Below are 21,250 nucleotides of genomic sequence, written 5' to 3' on the forward strand. Positions count from 1 at the left end.
GGAGAGACAAACAAAGACATGCTCTGTGTGATTCAGGGACCCTTTTCAAAAGACATTGAAAACCTAAGCAAATTGCAGAAAAGAGCCACAGAGATTATTTGTACTAGAAGAAAATCTCTTCGAAAAAGAGACTTTTTAGCTTAAAGGAAATTGGGGGTGGGGAAGGGAGGGAGAATGAAGGGAGGAAAGTACTAGGAGTAACTTAATTACACTGTGTAAGTGGGAAAAAATACCAGGCACTTAATAGACCATCTGAAAGCACAAAGGACACAGCACCTGGAACCTGAGGTGTACAGATTAATACAGGAAGTGAGGATCACTGTCTGACCAGGGTGGATGATTAGCTTTGGACCAAGCCACCAACTGATGCAGGTCTTCCTGTTAAGAGAAAGTGCTTCTTTTCAAAGATGTACCAGAAGAATTATTAGGCTAAACAGAAGAGTAACTGGCTGAGATTTAATGTCTTGTAGCATATGGGCTGGTCAGAATAGATGCTTTAATGCTCCCTTTTGGCCTTCAACTGCATTTAAATCCCTCTTCCCTGATGTGAAACATGTCTTCCCAGCACTTCTTATCATTTCTTTCTACTCTTGTTCTTAGTCTGCTCTTGGAGGAGTTTCTCTCTCTCTCTTTCTTTGCTTTTAGTATGTCACTGCAGACAAAAAGTGGGGGTTTTGAAGGTCCTGCAGGGAGTCAGACTCCTAGATTCATCTGAATTCAAAGGGAACTGGGTGCCAAGCACAGGTCTTATGAAAGCCTCAATCCAGAGCCCTGAAATTTGGTGTAACTTTGAAAACCCTCATAAAAAACAAGCTTGCTGATAGTGGGCTGTCTTGAGTTTTATCCCTTCATCTTAAGCATTTTTCTGATGGGGGTTCTATAAATATACTCAGTAATGACTAGAAATAAGAGAGTATATGTCTGGCTGTCACATACGAAGTTTCTGCAAGGAAAATCACCACAGTTATTTCACTGGCTGGTTATCTCAAAGCAGCAAGTATCCAGACGGTTGTCTCCAACTGTTGTTATTAAATTCAGCAGGAAATCCATCCTGTCCAAAAGAATTATTAGTTTCCATTGCTCCTGGAAATGTCCAGTGATGTTAATTTGTGCGTGTTTGTGTTGCACAAGTAGCTGGCCAGTGAGTAGGGCTGCAGTTTGATCTTGTCCTTGAGCTGTGGGAGCTGGGTGGCAGCTGTAAAACCAATGTCAACGTCCAGGTCAGGGGGTTATTTATGAAGGCAAGTCTTCCCCTAACTCCCGGATTGCTCCAACTATAAATGTTTCACATCATGGGGCAGCATTTGAAATTAGTAGTTGAACATCTCAAAGTGGGGCCCAGATGCCATTAGATGCAGTCTTTGCCATGAAGAAGCTGGTATTTGTCAGCTATTTTTGCCCAGAGTTGTGTCACATACCACAGTTTCCCCTTTTACTCGCAAGAGGAAATAACTGTGGTGGCAATCTGGTCTTTGTCAGTGCTGTAGATGCTCAACCACAAAGCAGTGGTACCTTATTTATACCATAAGGCCCATCAGGGGTGGGAATCGTCTACCAAAGGGGGTGAGAAGCAGAAGCAGGATGGGGGGATATTTTTCCTCATCCAAATGCCTAGAGCAGGGTCTCCCTTTCCAGCCTTACCTCAGTGTCAGCAAAGAGGTGACCACCCTGAGGACCTGACCCCTTGCTGTGTGGGACCCTGGCAGCCCTCAGGGGTGCTTGGGAAGCTCTTACCTGCTGCCAGGGATGCTGTGCTTCCAGCCACCCTAGCTGCTGCCTTGACCACCAGGAAGGTGATCAGATGGCAAGGCAGCCATCAAAGGTAATTCCCTGTGCTCTGTCAGTATCCAGCACACAGGTTTTCCTCTCCTCCCTTCTACAGTGCAGGAAAGCTTGAACACGTCCCCTGATTTCCCCACTGGACCTCTTTCTTTGGCCAACAGACCACTGGTGGAATGGAAGAACTGGCATGCTCAGTCTTGGCCTGATCTTGTACTGCAGTGTTACTTCTCAGATTGTGTTGGATGCACCAAAATGATAGATGTTATCCTGGCATAAGCCTGTCAGCTTGTCAGTGTAATTGCATTACTCATCTACCAGCCCTATTTGTTGTTCAGAAAGAGAAAAGCTCTGACATGTTTAGAAAAGTTCAGATTTGTCTTTAAAACTCTGGTTCAGCTTGAAAATCACCGTATTTCTGGCAAACTAAGAGCACAAACGTTTTTATGGGGATGTCTCCATCAGGTCTCCATTTAGCTGTCTCAGTAACACCGCAGCCGTGCATAGGTGTCTGGCTAAAGTCTTCTGGAGAAACATGACAACACAGAAACACACTGCTGCAGCCTTGAGAAAACAACCACACAGCACTGACACTGTTCAGTTGTTTGACTTTGTAAAAGATCCTTCTGGACATAAATAACACAGGCCCCGGTGAGCACGTACACATGTAACAGGGCTCACTGCTCACTGCAGTGAATAAAGGCTGCTGTCAGTGGTGTGGAGTGTCCCGTGGCACCCATGGGGCGATGGAAAGGCTGGAAATACAGTCGGTGGAGGAGTGCCTCAGAACCCCCCTGCATCAGGACAAGCTGCTGGCACAGCCCTACTGTCCATGGGCTTGGGACAAGTGGGAATCACTCTAAGTGCATGCCAGCGGGTTGTGCCTCAGCCAGAAGGTGACTCCTTGGGCTGGCCTCCAAGGCAGCAGCAGAGTTTCTTGAAGGCCATCAGCATTTCAGTGTGTCCTTTCCATCTCACCATGGGTGCATGATGGTGTTCCTAAGGAGCAGTCAGCCTGGTGGGGCTTATCAGTGAAACCTGCAACCTCCTTTCCAGTGTAAGATGGTTTGCAGGGCTCAGAAATAGGGGCTGCACCTGCCCTTCGTCCACAGTCGGTGGCCAACTAGGCTTGATGCGTGGACGCTTTAGCTGCACTGAAACTGACCATCTCATTTATTTTTAAGGAACCATTTTGAACATGTGTGTAACTTCTGAATGGCACTGGGTTGTTATGCTGCAGTCTGCCCTACACTTGCTTTATAAATCATTAATAGATGTATGACAAACTCTGCAGGGGTTTGGATTTTATCTGTTGTGTTTTACCATCCCCACTCACAGTTATGGCTGGGATGCCTGTGTCAGCCAAAGAGCACTTCTCTAAAGGCTAGCAAAACCCCTGCTCTGTTCTTCTGCAGATGGTCAGGGCATGTTCCCAAGCGCTGCCCAAATACCCCTATCGTCACCAGACTGCCTGCAGATCTTGCTTTTTTCTATGCTATGCTGCTAGGTAAATGGGGCTGGCACTGAACCAAAGCAAATGGCTATCTAGTATGCCTTCAGGTCCAGATTTTATAGAAAACAGATATATATATATATAAAAGCAGACATAGAAAATAAAACACAGAACCCCAGATTTTGAATATCAACAGTAAATTTCTTTTTCCCTCTTACCTGAGTACAGTTTCTCCAGCTTGGATCCTCAGGGACCTGCAGTCAAAGGCTCACACACTCTCTCCCCTTTTTCCAGAGGGGATTTCTGAACTCAAGCAACAGTGACACTAATTTGGGGTTCAGAACTTCTCTATCTTTTGACCTTCCCTTTTCCCTCACCTGTGCCTCTGAGCTGGTAGCTTGGGTACCCAGGAGGTTTGCACACAACCAGCTGGTCATTGTGGAGACTGCAAATGCCTGCTTTAGCTCACATGTGGTTAGTTGGGAATCACACAGTTTCTAGTCAGCTTTTTTAACTTCTCTGAGTTCTTTGATAGTTTATTCTTCCTTCACAAAGCTTTCCATGGATTTATATGCTTCATACATAACATTATCTGCAAACTTATGAACTTTGGTACACAGGCAAATTCCATGGAGAAGTTTAAACAGAGGAGGAACATGCTGTCCAGCTGTCTCTAGGGCCTCATGCCCTTACTGCCTTCTCTCACTCTGGGAACTTCATGCCATGTGCACTCTTCATCACAGTCCCTGCAGATGAGACAGGGCTTTGGCAGTTGCGGTACTGAAATACAGCCATTCAAAAGAACAGCACTAAAACCACACATACAAGCTAAAAAAGCTTTTCCAGTGATGAGTTCAAGATGGATAAACCTTTACGTGTTGTGGGGCTCCATACAAGGAAGAATTTGATGTGTCGACCCTTAACATTTCCTATCTTTCAAGTGTTGTGTCTTACTATCTATTGGCTTACTGCTGACAACTCTTGGTTATCTAGTGTAGCGAAGGATTGCAATGACCAAGACAAAGTAAAACCAAAGATAATACAAAGCACATGGCAGTTAAATGGTAAGAAAATAAGATAAAAACACTGTGGAAGAACAAGCAGCACTGACCTGGGTAGGGGTGGCCACAGAGGACTTTGCGATGGGAAAGGGCTGCAGTTCATCCCGTCCAAGCCCTTTTGCAACTCACTTTGGACTCCCTGTGCTCCCTCTGTGATTAATGCCCAGCCTAGGTAATCTGGTGGTGGGTGGCTGAGGGCTGTTTTCTTTTCCTGCATGGCTGTATCACACCAATAAAGCATTTCACACTCTGTGTGTACTGGTGATAGCCCAAAGTGAAGTCAGCACAGAGGAATGGTGTGTGTTTCACACCATTAGCCACCCCTCCAGATCCCACAAACCACTCTGTGGTGGGAACTGGCCATCTGGGTCAGTGGTGATGCCCTCCCAGTCCCGGCCCTGGACTGTTTTTCACAGCAAACTGGCTGCAAATGGAGTTCAATACAGGTGTATGCAGGAAGTGATTTGGGAATTGTTCCCAGATGTTGTAAAATGTCTCCAGCTCCCAGCCAAGCTGCTGGGGGCTTTCATAACAGCTTACCACTAGCTGGAAAATGTTTATAGAGGGGAGCAAAAGCCCAGAACATTCATTCACATTTGACTGCTCAGTGTGAGCCTGGATCCCTTCCTAGGGCTTGGGTATTTGGGCAGGTTGGTTGCAGGGAAGACACACAAAGCCTTATCAGGCATCACATTCAGGAGTGCTTGTGACTTTCTCAGAACTACTTTCCAACCACCCTTGCTCTCTGCCTCTGGCACTGTGACCCTGGAACAAGCATGTCACAGTTTTGGCATGTTTGGGACATGCTACCAAAGTACAGCAGTGTTATGTGGCAAGAACAATATATGTTTTGGAAGGGAGTTTGGTTTATTTTAGCTGCTCCAAATTTACTTGACCTGTTTAATCCAGCTTTCACACTACATCATCTCAATCACTGGGATTGCTTTTAGGTCATGCTCCACACAATATGTGCAGCCAGTTGGCCTTTCATCTATATGCTTAATTGTTCAATACAATTTCCATGTGTTTGATGCAAAACCTCAACATCAGTGATAGGCCAGGCCGCTCCATCATCCACGTTATGTTTGGCAGGTGCAGGGTCTGGCCCACTGAGAAAGGAATAGTGTGAATGCGGCATGTTGGGGAGCCCAGACCACTTCCTAGCTGGGTGTTATCTGATTGTTCCTTATCTAGGTTGGACGTAAGTTAAGGCACCTACAGGAAATCAGTGGGGGGCAAACCTCATGGTGTGAGCAGCCATGTCCTGCTCTGGATACTGAGCTGTGGTTTTGTGTGACTCTTTGCTGCTCTGCATATGGAAACAGCAGCTCAGGCTAGTGCTGATGTGGGAGCCGGTGCCATGCATAGTGGTATGTAGGCATGCCTCTTCTTTTGGGATCTGCCTTTATGAACTTGAACCATAGCGCTGCGGCCATAGCATGGGAGCAGTGGTGGTCACAGTGGTGGCTCCTGCTATGGTCCACAGGCTGAGGGGCTGCAGGTAGAAGTGTGTGTGCCAGGTAAGACCCATGGCTGCTGCAGGTGGTCTCCAGCACATGGGTTACTGGGCAGCTGTCAGAGGCCTGGTCACAGGTTGCACCAGAAGTGCATCAAAGGATGGGCAGCCGCAGTGGCTACACCCTCATCCTCATGCTGGTGCCTCATGCTGCCGCCTGTGCCATGGCTATACATGAGTTTTCTGTCTTGCAGGGACTGTAGTGTAACAGTCTGAGAGGGTTTCATGCCCCACACAAAATGAGATGATTGCTGTCAGCATCATTTCTTTAAAAGGGAGTCACTCTGTCCCCACTCCTACTCCCTGGTTTTTCCTGCCAACAGCAACAACCATCACCCCTGCCTGTCAGCCACTCCCTTGCCAACCAACTGAATCATACTGGAGATCGGAGGCTTTTTTGGGTGCTAAAACTTTACAAGGCGAAGACTTACAGAATACACCCATATGCCCTGCCTGGAAACTGGCTCCCACCTCTGTGGAAAAAGACAGCAGTCTCAATTAGGCATTCATGGAAAGTGGGGACAAGCTGGGGCCAGAGCCAGAGGCTGCAAAAGTTTCCACATTTGCCAGCACTGATCTTGCAGACCCATCTGCTAATTCCGTCTTGGGCTCAATCTCATTGGGCAACCAAATGTGCTAAAAGGAGAAATCAGGATCATTTTCACTCTGGGCTTACTGTGCCTGGGACATTTTCTTGCTGCACCATAAAACCATTGCTCCATGTCACTTGTCTCCCCTAATGTTCAGGGGAGGAAAGTGCTTCCCTAAGCAAGGCGCTTTCCGCCCTGAAGAGCTATTCTGTGGCTCCACCAGGCCAAGCAAATGAAGAGGGCTTCAAACAGGCTGTTCATTGGGTAGAATTAGGTTCACCCCTGATGGGAAGGACTGCTAGAGCTATTGAGCTATCTGAGGAGTGACAGAAAGAGCTCTGGAAAGAAGGAAAGAACAGGGTTATTTGGCTGTAACCCAGTTGCAGGTGGCCACACCTGGGGACTAGGAGGGCAACCAAGAATCCAGCTCCTGCCCCTTGCAAAGCAGTGCTGTGTGCCTCATACATGACATTTTTGGTTCTCTGCTGAGTCTGGGACTGTGTGAGAAAGAGCCGAAACCACAATCACAACCGGAGTACAAAGGCCTTTTTTTGCTTCCCACACTGGCAACAAAATAGCTGTGGTCACGCACCTGCTTCCTTCTGATCTAGGGGTGGCCAGGGTTCAGTGCTGGTCGAAGCCTGAGTTGCCCTAGCTATTTCTCCATTTCCTCTAACAGACTTAAGGCCCTTTCAGTACCTCCTAAATAAATGCTTCTCATTTGAAAAATAAAATGAAAATAAATTACTGAACACTGGAGAACAAATAATTGTCTTTAAACTCCCATTGGCAATGGAGAGCACCAGGGTGTTTGCTATGCTGCAGGCACCGTGGGTGCTGGGGCTGGCTGGGATGTGTGAGAATGCTATTAGGGACTTGGGGAGGGGACAGAATGTTATTGTAATACAAAATATTGCTTTTGTAAGAACAGGAGTGGTGCTAACTATGTAATATAACTTCAGGCTTGAAATAAAGAGGCCACAAAAGACCAACAACTGTGAAATACAGGCAACAGGGGGAAGCTGAGAGAGGCAAGAGAAACCAAGGAGGTAGAAGGCATCTAGGGACTTGAAGGTTAAAGTTTGTGTTATTTAATGCACAATCCCTTACAAACAAATCTGTAGGTGAAGGAGCCTCTTCTGAGGTTGATCAACTTTATAATTTAAACACATGTGTCTCATTCTAGTCACAGGGAAGACTTTTAACCAGCTGGGTTTTTTAGAAGGTTGTCTATTGGGGTTTTATTTTGTTTGTTTGCTTGACCCCAGGAGCAGGGCACAGATTTGGGGGAATTAACAGCATATTCCTTTGTCTCTCTTATTTTGTTTTCCTTAGGTATCCCTGAAAGGGACTGGTGATGTGCCAGAGCCCAGGCAGTACCTGGGTTAAAAGAAAAGCACTTTTTAACTCTTAAGAAAACAAGAATACCTGCCAGTAAAGAAAATGAGGTTTATACACCCATTACTTTTAAAGTTAAATGCTACCAGCTGTATTGTCTACATTTACAAAAAGAACTCGGGTGACAAATTTCATCTACTTTTCATATTTAGCAAGCTGTTTGAAACCTGCCAGGTTTGCTGGTAAAGTGTTGAAGATCAGGTTTATGAAGTGCATTAAATTCTCATTTAAAAACCCAAACAAATCTAAGCTGTATTTCACATGTACAGTCCTTGAGGGAGCAAATCACACATACCTTACTGCACTTCACCTTTCCTGGGCCTGCAAAGCCTTATTTGAGCCTCTATTTCTCCTCCCATTGTGCTAAATTCTTTCAAGGAGGTGCAGAGTGCTCAATGTCGGAAGGAAATCGGGGGAAAGTTCACTTTTTTCTCTTGGCTACATTCGTTTCACAAAAGCCTCCAGATGTAACTCCTTTGGTCCAAATATTTCTGTCTGCCTCGAGCTGACATTTCCTCCCCTTGTAGAGAGATGGGCAGAGATACTTATGGCAGAAAAGATAAATTGCAATGTGTTTCTCAATCCAGCTCTGAAGGTCTCGTGCTTTCCTCACGGTTCCTGCATGTTTTTACATGAGCATACAAGAGCACCACAGCACTCTAAACAGTATAAGTGGCTGTCTGGGTGTGAAACTCTGCCCCGGCAGTTTAAGATATCATTGGAGATGGAGAAACATGGGTGCAGACTTACTAACCTCCACGTTAATTCAGGATGTCCTTTGTTGTGGCTTGGTGCTGGGCAGAAGGCCAGAGCATGGCTGAAACCCACTGTGGAAGCCCAACATAGCTTGGCTGCCTACTATGGCATGCGTGACTTATGGCTTAGCCAGAGCCTACGACCTCATCGTTATGAGCTCCATTTACTGGACCTGTAGGATGCTGGGAGGTGCTTAAACACCTCTTAGAAATCTTTCTTCAGTCAGTAAATCCCTTTGTGACCCCAGAAAACCATATGGTGAGGCAAAGGGAGGACTAAACCCTGTCCTGTCTCTTGGAGAGCAGGAGTGGGTGGTGTGGCCCAGTGAGCAGGAACGCAGTGTGTGGATGCATTTAAAATAACTTTAAACAGAGCTAATTGGGACCAGCTTTTCAAAGTATCTGCAATGAATTAACAAAATGGATAAAATACCAAACCGGCTACAGTAGTGCAATATTCAGTTGTAGACTGCAAATTATGGTGGTGTTTCAGTTAGTTTCTTGCCAGTTAGCTCAACTGAGCGTGAACATAGGTGAGTTGCAAGGTTTTCTTCAAAAGCACAAATGCTGAGCAACTAATGGGTATTTCCATGGCCATGGCTGTCCAAGCCTGCCCCAACAGCCATCAGGTTCTGGAGGGGTGCTATGCAAGTGTTTCCTTATGTACAGGACTAAACCTATGTGTACATTCATATATTGCAGCTCCTACTGTCACACAAGAGAGTCCTCTTAGACCAGCCCAGTACCTTCTCTGATATCTGCTTCCCTACAACAGCTTACTGAGGGAAAACATGTTAAACATAGGCAATCAGCCTTCTGCTGGCGTTGTCTCTTGCTGCTGGCTGCTTCTGTGCTTTGGGACTTCCTGAGCCAGGGTTGCAGCTTCGTGGTTAATAACCCTTACAGCGTTTCTTTTTTATGTGGTTCTGTAATTGGTTTTGATCCCATTTATTCTTTTGACAGATAGAATATCCCATGACTATGAATTTCAGTCTGCTGTGTGAAATTTTTGGTTTATTATGTTACCTCAGATAGTTTAATCCAACATTCCCTGCTCCTAGAAAGAAAGCACTGTGGAAGCAGTGAATATTTCCTCCCTTATTCCTGTAATTTGTTATGTTATAGCCCACTATCATATCCACCCTCAGTGATCTCTTTTCCAGCAGGCAGAGGCTGGCTGCACAAAGTCTCTTTTCACAGGGAAATGATTTCTTCCCTTGCATCATTCCTGGTTTTTTTTACTTCTGTTTTATCCTTTTAGAGTGATAAGGATCATATAATAACGTTTTCTCTCTGGTTTCCTGTCCCTACTTCCAAATCCTCTTTTTGTCTCTAAGAAAGACAAAACACCACATTGAGTTAAATTGTCCAAAACAACACCATGCACTCATTCCTGACTGTTACTAGCTAGGTTAAAATCTATTCTTGAATACGGACTATATGGGGTGTTTTTCACTGAGTGTCAGGGACTCGGTCAGCCACTGCTCGTGTTTGGATTTGTTTTTTGCTGCTCTGAGTCAGTGAATTGCTGTTCACATCCCTACAGAAGACTAGCTTCATAAAGTTGGTTCAGTTTCCTCATATCCTGAAAGATGTTGGTGCGAGTGGGTGCTGGTTGTCTTTATTTAACCACATCACTTTTACATCAGTTTAATTAAAGCAATGCAGACACATGGGGTAACCTGCGTGGGTAAATGGCCAAAGAAGTAACCACACCTTAGAGCAAACAGCTGGACAAGGTGTTACTTGATATGTGCAACCACTGTGTATTCAAAAACTGCTCATGACATTCAGAAACTTCAGCCAGGTATGCTGCAAATTTGAGTTGGTTCATTACAATGTGCCTTATTCATGCTCCTGTCCAGTGACGCTTACTTCTGTGTATTTCATTGATGAAATTGCTAAGCCTAAGACTTAACTGTGTTGGGTTTTCAGTTACTGTAAACATTGGAGTTTTCAGTCTCTCCTAGACATGAACTATGCTTTGCCTCCTCACTGCCAGTGAGGATCCCTCTTGTGACACTGATGTCTTTGCCCTTTTTCCCTGTGAAGAGGGCTGTTTGGTTGGCACTGCAGCAGGCACAGCCAGGCAGGAAGTGCCTGCACCTGGGGAAGAGCTGGTGCCCCCACCCCCCCTCCCAGTCTGGCCAGCACAGCTGGAGCCCCCAGCAATCAGGGCTGGCAGCCAATGTAAGAGTAGTGGAGGGAAAGGAGCCCCTTTCCAGGCTCTGCGAGTGCCAGCTCTCTGAATTTCCTTATGAAGATACTTGACAAAGGTATTTTTTCCCTTATACTTGTGGTATTTGCTGTTTAGCATTGCTTTATTTGCAAACAGTGAGGTTTGAGATCTTGCTTTGTATTACTCCTGCAGTGTTTTTCTGCATTATTCCTTCTCTGAGTTCTGCTGGCTGTAAACAAATGAGTATAAGTGTGCCTGACTCTCTGGAAGTCCATTGAGTTATACTTTCTTGTTAAGTTGTAAAACCATATGGAAACCTTCTGAAAAGCTGGCTGGGGTTAGGTTTCTCATACCTGCTGCTTAGATGTGTTCAGTAATTGTGTAAGAGAAAGCTTTCTTATGGTGTTCTGGCATTCTAGTTCCTATTCTCAGCTGATGAAAAGGAGGCAAAAGTACAAAACAAACAAAAAGATTTTGGCTTGCAGCCTGCTCTGCTTAAAGCACCCATAAAGTTTTTGGCTATGGTTTGCTTTCCCCGTAGGCATGGGTTTTGGTTGGGTTAGCTGTGCATGTGAGCTCCATTTTTACCCTTTCTTACAGAAAAAAGTCAATGATTATTACGTTTTCATTTAGCTAAGTTCATGGCATAGAACAAAACCCCCAAAGAATGCCTTGGGTTGCTACTGCCTCTATGGTCTCATGTGCCATAGAGCCATATGCCTGGACAGTGCTTTTAGGCAAGGATGGCTGATGGTGTTCTGCTCTCTTGCAGATCAGTGCTGGCCATCTCTGTTCACCTGGGGTGCAAATCAGGGATGCTCCAGCGCCTCATGGATGTGATTGCCTCAACTTCAGCTTTGGCCCTTTGGAAGAAGGCCCAATGAATGCTGCCTGAGGTAGGTGTTTCTCAGTGTGTTCTATTGCTTAAAATGTCTCCTGAAGTTTGTAGGATTGTGAGGTATTTACCCATGTTGTTTGAATGAGGCTTTGCAGCTGTGGTAGGTTGTATCATGGCAAGATTTATGGATTTTTTTTTGTTGCCTGAAGGGTTCTTGAGATACAGATGGTGGGGAAGAAAACTGCGTTACTTTCAGTAAAATCAAGGTGCTTGGTGAGTAGGTGTGGGCCCAATAGCTGGTGTCAGTGAGAAAGGAGTTTGCAAATGACCTGTTTCTCTAAGTTCAGGAGGTGAATACTAGAGAAAGGCAAAGCTGAATGTTGTATTCTTTCAGGGTCACAAGCTATGTGCTATGTGCTTCTCAGAAGCAAGGATTTGGTATGTTCTTCCAGTAAGGAAGTTTCTTTAGTTCTTGATTTCTTAGTGGAAAGATCTGACTGAGTCCTTAGTGTTTCAGCTTCCTCTCCTGCAATGTCTCTTGTGTACATGCTTCTTCAGAGGGATATGGGGAAAGGAGGAACCTTTTTAACTTACTTGATTTGTGTTAAATGACAGTGAATAATCTATACATGGGGGCCCAGACCAGCACCACACAAGTATAACATGCGGACTGTTGGAGGTTTAAAAGCTGCTAATATCCTGGGAGGATCTTAGATGGGGCTTTTTGTGTGATGTGACTAGCCAAAAAATAGTAGCCTCAGTGTACTGTTTAAATTGCTTTTCAATGAAGAATAATGAAAAGCTTTTTATTTCAAAATATCAATGTTATGTTAAATCCCCATTATTATTATTTTTTTTAAGTGACCATTATTTGGCTGTTTTGTTACAAGCAGCGTGTTGCATTGTTTCTTGACCTCATTCACATAGCGCAGGAAGATGAAGCATTTGGCAATGAAAAGGGAAAAGTAGTTTGATATTTTTTGTTGATGCCATATTGTTTGTGTTAATTTACTTCTGTTTTAAACATGAAGAAGTTATTTCTTTGAGGAATCACAGAAATATGGTAATAGGAAGCTAGGACTTTGCAGTTGGTCTACTCAGTGTTTCTTCTGGTCTTGGTGGAATGCTGTATCTGAGGTGTTGCTGTTTGGGAGCCCCCCAGTTGTTCTGGGGGAAAGATGCATTTCAGTTCTGAGCTTGGCTTTGTGGCTTCTGTTTGCTATAGGAACAGTGCTATATTGAAAAGCAGTAATCTGCTCAAACAGTAATCTACCAACTAGTTCTGAATGCGTGCTTTACTTTCCCTGGGGCTCAGCTGGAAGCATGTCTTCCATCATTGGATGGAATAGTTACTTTTTCCAAGGCTTCCAATTCCTTGGTCACACACACCCCTCCACTCCCCCCCATCCTGCATGCCCATTCACACATGTGCACGCACATGTTCTTGCTTTCTCTCATGCAGCCTGAATGAGAAGAGCACTCTAATCTCCCAGAAATCAGGCTTACTATGTGATATAACCTGTGTCACTATGGTGTAGTAAGCCAAGTGTCAAATATGCACCATGCTTGTAGGGGGGATCAGGCAAAGAACCACTGTGTGCTGGTATGTCAATTGTTTTTTTTTTTGCTTGGTTTAAATGAAGATCTCTCAGATGTAGGATGCATAAAGTCCAAAGTTTCATGACATCCTAAATTGTCAATCGCAACAGTATTGGCAGTCTCAATAGAAAACTTGCTTGCTATTGATCTTTACTTGGTGATGTGAGGACAGCATTGCTAATAATCATTTAGTAGATCTAGTTCTTACCAACTTCTACTGTTTGCAAAGAATGAATTAGATCGAGTCCCCTAAACTTTAAGTGACAAAGCTTAATGACTTAAAATTGATGTTATTTTTCATTCTATCAGCGTTCTGGCACCTAAGCCTTCCCATCCAACTATAAGGATAGAAGTGTACTTTGTCTGATTATATGAGGCTTTTCCTTTAGAGGAATGCTAAACAGTACCAGGCTGATAAAAAAAAATAAGTGCTGGCACCATTAACTCAAGTGGTTCCAGCAGCAAAGGAGATACTGGGTGAAGCTCTCTCAGCCAGGATGCTATCAGGCTCACTGCAGCTTAGAAGCCTGCCTGCAGTGGAGGAACTTCTCCTCATCTGGATCATGGTTATGCTGGGCCAGGTTTGCAGTGTGAACACCAGGCTGCAGCTGGGCAGTCCATAACCAGGAACCCAACACAGCTGGTAGTAAAACTTCAAAGGAAGGACCATTCAACAAAACCATACCACTCTCTTGCTTTTTTTTTTCAGTACTTTAATACAGCATTAAAATGCTAGAATACTAGAGGAAAGCTGTATACTATCCAGCAAATAAGGCACATGTCGGAATGCCATTTTATGGACAATCCACAACAGAGGTTTTACAGTCTCTTTAGCAACACAGTCAATAGATGAGGCAAGCTGTCATCTTGATTGCTGAAGCAGGACTGGTACCTCTGAGGCCTTTGTCCATAGGTTTTGTTTGTTTGTTTTAGCTGTACAAGTTTAATAACAATTACAGGAAAAGAAATTGTACAAATTGCCAACTGAATCTGACAAGGACAGTGGGTACAGCTAAACAAATGTAATAATCATTAGGTTAATTTTTTTAAAGCTGAAGAAATTCATAAGATACAGTGTTAGTTTTAGCACTAGTACACAACGCAGTGAGTGCTGTACTAAATAACCTTTTAAAGGAAACAAGAATCCAGTACAGGGTTGGGCAGACATCCCAGTTTAGCATGGTAAAATATCAAACTAAAAACCCAATCCTTCATAATATAATCAAACTACATGAAATGTAAAGTGTAAAAATGCTTCAAATACGTGCACATGCATATTCTATATTGCTATGAGTTCTAATTAAAATAAACATAAATCCCTACAATCATCTACTTCAATCCTTTTCTTATATCCTTTGATTGATATTATTGCTGTAGCCGATACTGCATAGCTGAGCTCACAGTCTGAAAAGAGTTGTGAAAGTCAAGTTGTCAAACAGTGTCCTAACCAACTCTCTTCCCCTCTGGTTATGGGAAAGAACCACCATTTGAAACCCAACACTTGTGCTTCGGAGTTTCTGAGAGCCGAGTCTCTACGGTGCTTTCAGCATCTTCTGAGTCTCTCACAAGGCCATAAAGTGACAGTATACTGTTATTTACTCCTCACTTGCTCTATGTCTAGTGATAGCTTTTTCTAGCAATCCTTTCCCAAATACACATAAATAAACTGTATAAGCATTTTCATATAAGTCTAAGCACTTGAATAATACATTGGTTACTTAATACTGATATTTTCATCCAAGGATAACAAAAACAATATGGCTTAAAGAATTGCAAGGTTTTTGTCAGAATTATGTACCAACTTTCATATAATATTTTATGTAGACAATATTTCCTTCTTAATGTAGTTCTGTTGCATACTTTATACAGACAAAAGCATTGTAAAAAAAAAAAGGTAAATTACTTCCATAAATATTTTCTTGAGGATACATCCTTAGTTCTGCAAAATACTTAAGAAAACTCTTACCTCTGTTAGTATCCTAGCTGAGAGGAAGGCCCTTCTGAAAGCTTCCAAATTGTAAAAACTTCCCCCCAAAAAACAAACAATACTTTTTTTAAAAAGGCCCTCAAATATATACAAAAAAGTTACTGCAAAGAGTTTCCAGATAACAATTCAGTATTACAAGAAATATTTGTAACCATTCAAAAATTTTAACATCTAAAAAGGTTTCCAAAATACACACATAGTATTAAAAAAAAAATTGAAAGAAACTCTATGTCAAGTATAACTCAAGATAAATACACATCTGCAAGTAAAACTGTAAAATACTTCATACAGGGGTAAACATTTATATCAATCATCTATAGCTAGTAACTGCACACGATTGTCCCTTTGAAATTCATCCTAGAAACACAAACCATCATCCTTATATCTAAGATCTCACACAGCCCTCTGAGCACTTCAGCAGTGTAGCAAACTGAACGGACAGCAGTGGTTTTGCAGATAGGAAAGAGATTTGGGTTGAAGCCCAGTTGGGAGTGGAGTGATATCTTAAAGAACGATTTTTGTATGGGGATAGTTCCATCACATTTTAACATATGTTGGCAAAGGCAAGTGGAAAATATATGTCAGTTCACTTAACTTGAAATGCACATGTTGGTGATTTATTGCATACTGTTCAGCAGACAACTCTTTGGGTCCATACTAGGAAAAAAACATTCTACGTGACTGCAGGACAAAGAGAGCTAACTTACGAAATTTGACATCTCCAAAAGATCTTAATTTTTAATGTTTTAAGTAGTTTTGTTTTTGGAGTAACTGCTAGAGCATCACAGGTATGCAACCCATGTATAATCTAAATTTCATGTTACACAGAAAGGTATAATGAAGAGAATACTTCTTGGCATAAGGCTTCTCAGGCAAACTTCACATTTTTAGTTTACAAACTAATTCCCATATAATGGGGAACTTCAAAATACACCTGTTTCCAGAAATAATATATACTCTTGTGTATTTGTCTGAAATTAAAAAGCAACATTGAGGCAAAAAGGCCTCAACCTTTGCTTGTGTGGCATCATTTTATGTCTGTGGTAGCAGCAGTAGAAACTGGCTAAACTGGGGTCATCCTTTAAAAACTACAGGGATTTTTCTTCATCACAAGTAAAAGAAGTATTTGTAACAACTTCATTGGAGTTCAACATCAAGTTAAAGCAGCTAAAAACCTACACCACACCTTTCAAATCTCTGATACTTTTTTCCAGAGCAGTGCCAGTGCCAAACACAAGTTCCTTGTGAAATGTTCTGACCAGCTGAGGAAAGAAATTGTGTTTAGTGCTTATTTTCTATAAAGAAATAAATGAATGCTTCAAAATCTCCACAGACAGGGGAAATGAGATAAAAAAAGGCAGTATTGTGTGCTGGATGGATTGGTAGGCAACATCTGAGGTTAAAAATCTAGTTTGATGTATTTTTCTCGGGTACACCCCTAAGCAATACTCAATTTAAGAAGGCCTATATTGGTTAAAAATGCAAACACTTTTAGTGATGCTTACTTTACTTCTGGTCTGACTGTCTAAAAATGCCTTCAAGGATTACCAGCTGACATGTGCAGAGCTGGTTAAACAGAACATCAGAAAGCATTCAGAAAAAATCTCAACAGTAAAAACTCCTCTTTCCAGTCAAAAAGAAGTGAATTTTAAAGGTTTTTCTAATTTGGAAAGAGTTAAACCCATGAATTACCTTTGCAGAGGGTGGGGTGCAGAGAAAGTAAAATAAATAATCTACATTTTTTAACCTTTTTTTTTCTTTTTTGAAATAAAAACTCAAACTTCCCTTTTGTGCCATTAACAAAACACCAGTGGTCATAAGCTACTGTATGTTATGCATGTGGATGTGGGTTTTTTCCAGCAACCCACAAACTATATGTAGATGAGCACAGAGTAAATGCCCAGAGCTGAATGCTACAAAGCTCATGCAGGGAGGGACAGAAGAATGCTCCCCTCTCATGAGCTTGGCACTGCTGCTGACCCTTAGGGAGATGAGGCTTCAGCCCTGTGCAGCCAGGACTAAAAACAAGGGGATGCCCAAACACAGCTGGGGGGAAGGCAGAGCTGAGCCACATGGTTGCATGGGAAGGAGGGTTGTTGCTGCCCCCCAGGGATCTCCAGCCACTCTCCCCCCACACCTCACTTTTGGCAGGGATGACAAGGCAAGGAGGCAACTTCCAGCCCTGGGGTGCCCAGGGTATCACATCCACATCCCACACTGGGATGGATTTGCTGTCTGAATTAGGCAGAACCAACTACAGCAGTGTTGCTTCTTGCTTTCCCACACGTTCTGTTCTTTACCTGCTTTTCCCCAGCATAAGTGCAGGGGAAAATCTATTCTTCTCTTTATTTCAAATGTGCTAAATGCTACTTAAAGACTTTTATGTCTCCTGCCTAGGAAAATATCAGTGATATAAATACTGAACTCTTACAAGTATGCTCTTAAGAATTATTATTCGACACCTATAGATACTGTGTTAAAGTAGTTCACATGTATTTTTAGTACAACCTAAAAATCCATAAGCTAAAGGCATTGCCATATAGTGTTGAACATAGATAAATGTTGTTTTAACTGGGCACTGTCATGAATATAGCATGCAATGGTAACTTTTAGTTGGCCTTTGTTCAGAACCCGGTTGTGTGCTGTATGTTGATGTAGCTGCATCAAGGGATGTGTTATTTTACTGATCTAGTGGTTATCACAAGATGGGAATTATTTCAACACAGAAAAAAAGGATGATGGCAACATCTTGGTTTCAGGGAGAAAATAACATTTTCCCTTATCTTCATTTAAGGTTGTTTCTCTACATGTCCTTTAGCTGGATGTGAAGCATCAGGGTGTTTTGTTATGTACTATTAAGTACTGAGGAGTAAAAAATAAATCTGGTTTAGTATGTGGCTCTTCCAAACTTACTTGTGCTTGAAACAAAATATCGATGTTAATACTAGAGGTCAAGCTTTGAAAATCTACCCCTAGATTTGCCCATGTATTTTCTTCTATGTATGGGCAGATTAGTATTTTTGTATACAGAGTTTGTCTCTAAGGTAATTTCTGAGTCTGTGCAAAAGAATGTGTTTCCATGCAATAATGCTAAAGCTGCATATACTCACTGAGGCAACTCTACTGTTATTAGTGTTAACTTCAACGATAATATTTTCAGCTATTTTAGTTGATGGAGTTGCTGGCTGGACAAAACTAGCTTTGAAGTCATTAATTTAGTTAATACTGGTTTAGCATTACATAGCATTTTTCATCCAGTGATGTCAAAACACTTACAGATACTAAGTGAACCTCACAACTCTCCTGTGAGGTAGGTATACTTAAATATTATTATCCCCATTTTGCAGTTGGGGAAACTGAGGTCCAGAAGGATCTTGTGACTTGCCCAAAATCAGGGAGCTTATGGAAGAGCTGTGGTTGGAAGCTGGGAATCCCAATGTTTACTCATTGCTTCCGCCAGTAGGTTGGGTCATTTGGGCCATAAATAATGACGTTTGCAAGATATGTACATGATCACCTGAACAAGCAGGAACAAATTTGCCCTGCTTATAGCAAAGCAAGGAAATGGCAGAAGCTTCACCCTAGAGCAAATCTGTGAAGAGCTTCACATTTCCTATACAAATGTTCACTAAGTTCTCAATTAGCTTTACAAAAGAGCTTGACTGTACATCCTGTTATGAATTGGCATAAGCCCTCCTCTGTCTTAATGTGGTCGAATTAATCCTCAAAATATATTTAATTCCTATCAAGTTATTTAGAGGATTTAAAGTACTTCCACTAAGTATCATTCACATAAATTGATCTCTCTAAAGGAAAGTTCATAAAAATAGAAATTGTTGATTTTAAAAAAAACCAAACCAAACAAACATCATCCCTGTAAGTTTTTTAGTGAATGCTGCAAGTGAATTGCTTGTTGTGTCCTTTTGCCAATGTACTCTTATGTAGACGTATAAACAGGATACTGTCTAGAGGTACTTTCAGTTCATGATATTCCAATCCCTGATGAGATACTTCTTTGCAGCAGGATGCCCCTGCACAAAGATCTCCCTGAAATGGGACAATGAAATATAACTCCTACATCTCTCCTTGGGTATGTAGGTGCTTCAGGAAGACAAAGAGGGAAAGTTAAGGAGTGTTCTCCATGCCTCAGAACACCCCTATGGCTAACAAGTTTTATAACAAATTTGTACAGTAGAAAACAGGACATAAAAGTTTTTCCACAAAGTGGCTTTAAAACTAGTATAAGTTTGGCTAATCTTTCAATTAAGGATTTTGGGAACAGCTTGAAGTATTCTTATCCCCCCTTATTCACAGTAAATTTAGTGTCCTTGTGGCCTAATGAGCAACCCATACACATACAGGGATCATTTCAGTAGGATTATATGACAAGAGAAGGATCTGTTAGTTGCACAAGCAAGCCAATTTTGTCTCCTCCAAAAACCTCTTGGAATCCTTCCTGATGCTCTGGGTCCCATTATGGCATTCCCTTTCTACCCAACCCACACCCTCAAACAATTGTTCACTTTTTTTTGCCACATTCTGCAAAACTGATTTTGCCTAAGCCCTGCCCATGCGATGGTGACAAACAGAAAAGGTCCAAGAAATCAGCAGCACATAACTCTCAGACTTTCTAATGCTGGGAAAACATTTTTCATTCTTTTATGCTGTGGCTTGTTTCATCTTCCTTTGTCTTGTCATATAATAGGAATAACGTTCGTGTTGTGGGCGAGTGCTTGCAATTAGTGGCCCCACAGTTATTTAACCTCTGCAAAAGCCATATATATAACATATGTTCCTTGTGAATGTTAGACCTTGCCTATTGAATAGTACTTAATTTCACCTGGCCATGATATAGGATCTGTGTAAACAATCAGCAGAACCTGCAGCCGTGGCTCTGTTGTGAACACTATCAGTAATGCTTTATATATGTGTGTGTACATATACATATACATTGACATATATATATGTATGTATACAAATCATAGTCCCATAAATACCTGTTGCATGTGTGGACACGCACAGGAGAAATGTTACATTCTATTAATGGTAAGGCATATTATTAGATAGGCAATATTGGCAATTATTTTAGCTTTTATCTTGATTTGTTGTGTTGCTGTTGATCGCGTGCTGCCAGAGGAACTTCAAGGATGATGGGGATGGGAAGAGGCCACTTTGAAGGTTTATTGCACACGGCGGCAGTAGTAGCCCAAAACTTTGCACTTCTCACACAGGTGCTGGGGGTGTTCTTTGCTTTGATCTGAAACATCCAAGCCATCCGGCTTTTCAAGGGGTCTCTGCAGTGAAGGAAAGAAAATAAGATTAGATCCAAAGTTTTGTCACTCTTTATTATGAAGCCAACTTTTATGCTTATCTGAGCTTCTTGCTAGTAATTATAAAGCTACTATATTTCTTCCGTGGAAGGATGAAATATTTTTTCAGCTCTGTATTGGTTCAGAGTTGCCTCACGGTTTAGTGTTATACTTCATAAAGGTGATGGTAACTTTACTGAGGACAGATTGCTAAAAGAATGAATTGGGGTCTGTATTTATAAAAGCAGTAACACAGAAGAGTTTATTCTCTTGGCTCCAATAAGTGAGATGTCCCAAATGCATTAAGTCCTCAAGCATGGGAATACCATTACCCAGCAGTGCCAGCAGAGTTACCAACATTGGGATTAGCTGCTACATGAAAACTTAACCATGCACAGACATAACTGAGGTTTTTGCAGTACTTAGTCTCATATTTCTGAGGCTGAGATGTTTGAAGTAGAGCAGCTGCAAAGCTATTAATTAATCAAAAAAACCCAAGTCCCCACACCAAAAACTCACCAAAATCCAACCCCAAAGCAATTTCCCAACACAACCCTTTTCCCTGAATGGGAGTAATAAATTGAATATGTATTTTTAATAATAGTTGTTAAATCACAGGTTTGGGGGGTATAATTGGCTAAACAAGGGAACGAAACTGCTTTGCTTTTAGTGGATCTTTAATTCTTGATAACATGTAAAGGGTTTTTCACAACCATTCTGAAAATAAAATACTCAAATACTGCAGTAAGGTTAAGTGTTTGGGAAGTCTAATAGGTAGAGGAGTGA

The 21,250-nt window shown here is 42.2% G+C and overlaps 1 protein-coding gene across 1 annotated transcript in view; it reads right to left on the reverse strand.

The window, feature by feature from the left end:
- Positions 1-13,865: 13,865 nt before the first annotated feature.
- Positions 13,866-21,250, reverse strand: part of ZCCHC24 (zinc finger CCHC-type containing 24) — a 116,146-nt gene continuing 108,761 nt past the window's right edge. Inside the window, exon 4 of the mRNA XM_005152702.3 lies at positions 13,866-20,449. Within this exon, the coding sequence (XP_005152759.1) occupies positions 20,336-20,449 (114 nt within the window). The 3' untranslated portion in view covers positions 13,866-20,335. The remainder of the gene's footprint in view (positions 20,450-21,250) is intronic.

This window comes from Melopsittacus undulatus, chromosome 8 (genome assembly GCF_012275295.1).
Source record: "Melopsittacus undulatus isolate bMelUnd1 chromosome 8, bMelUnd1.mat.Z, whole genome shotgun sequence".
NCBI lineage: Eukaryota > Metazoa > Chordata > Aves > Psittaciformes > Psittaculidae > Melopsittacus > Melopsittacus undulatus.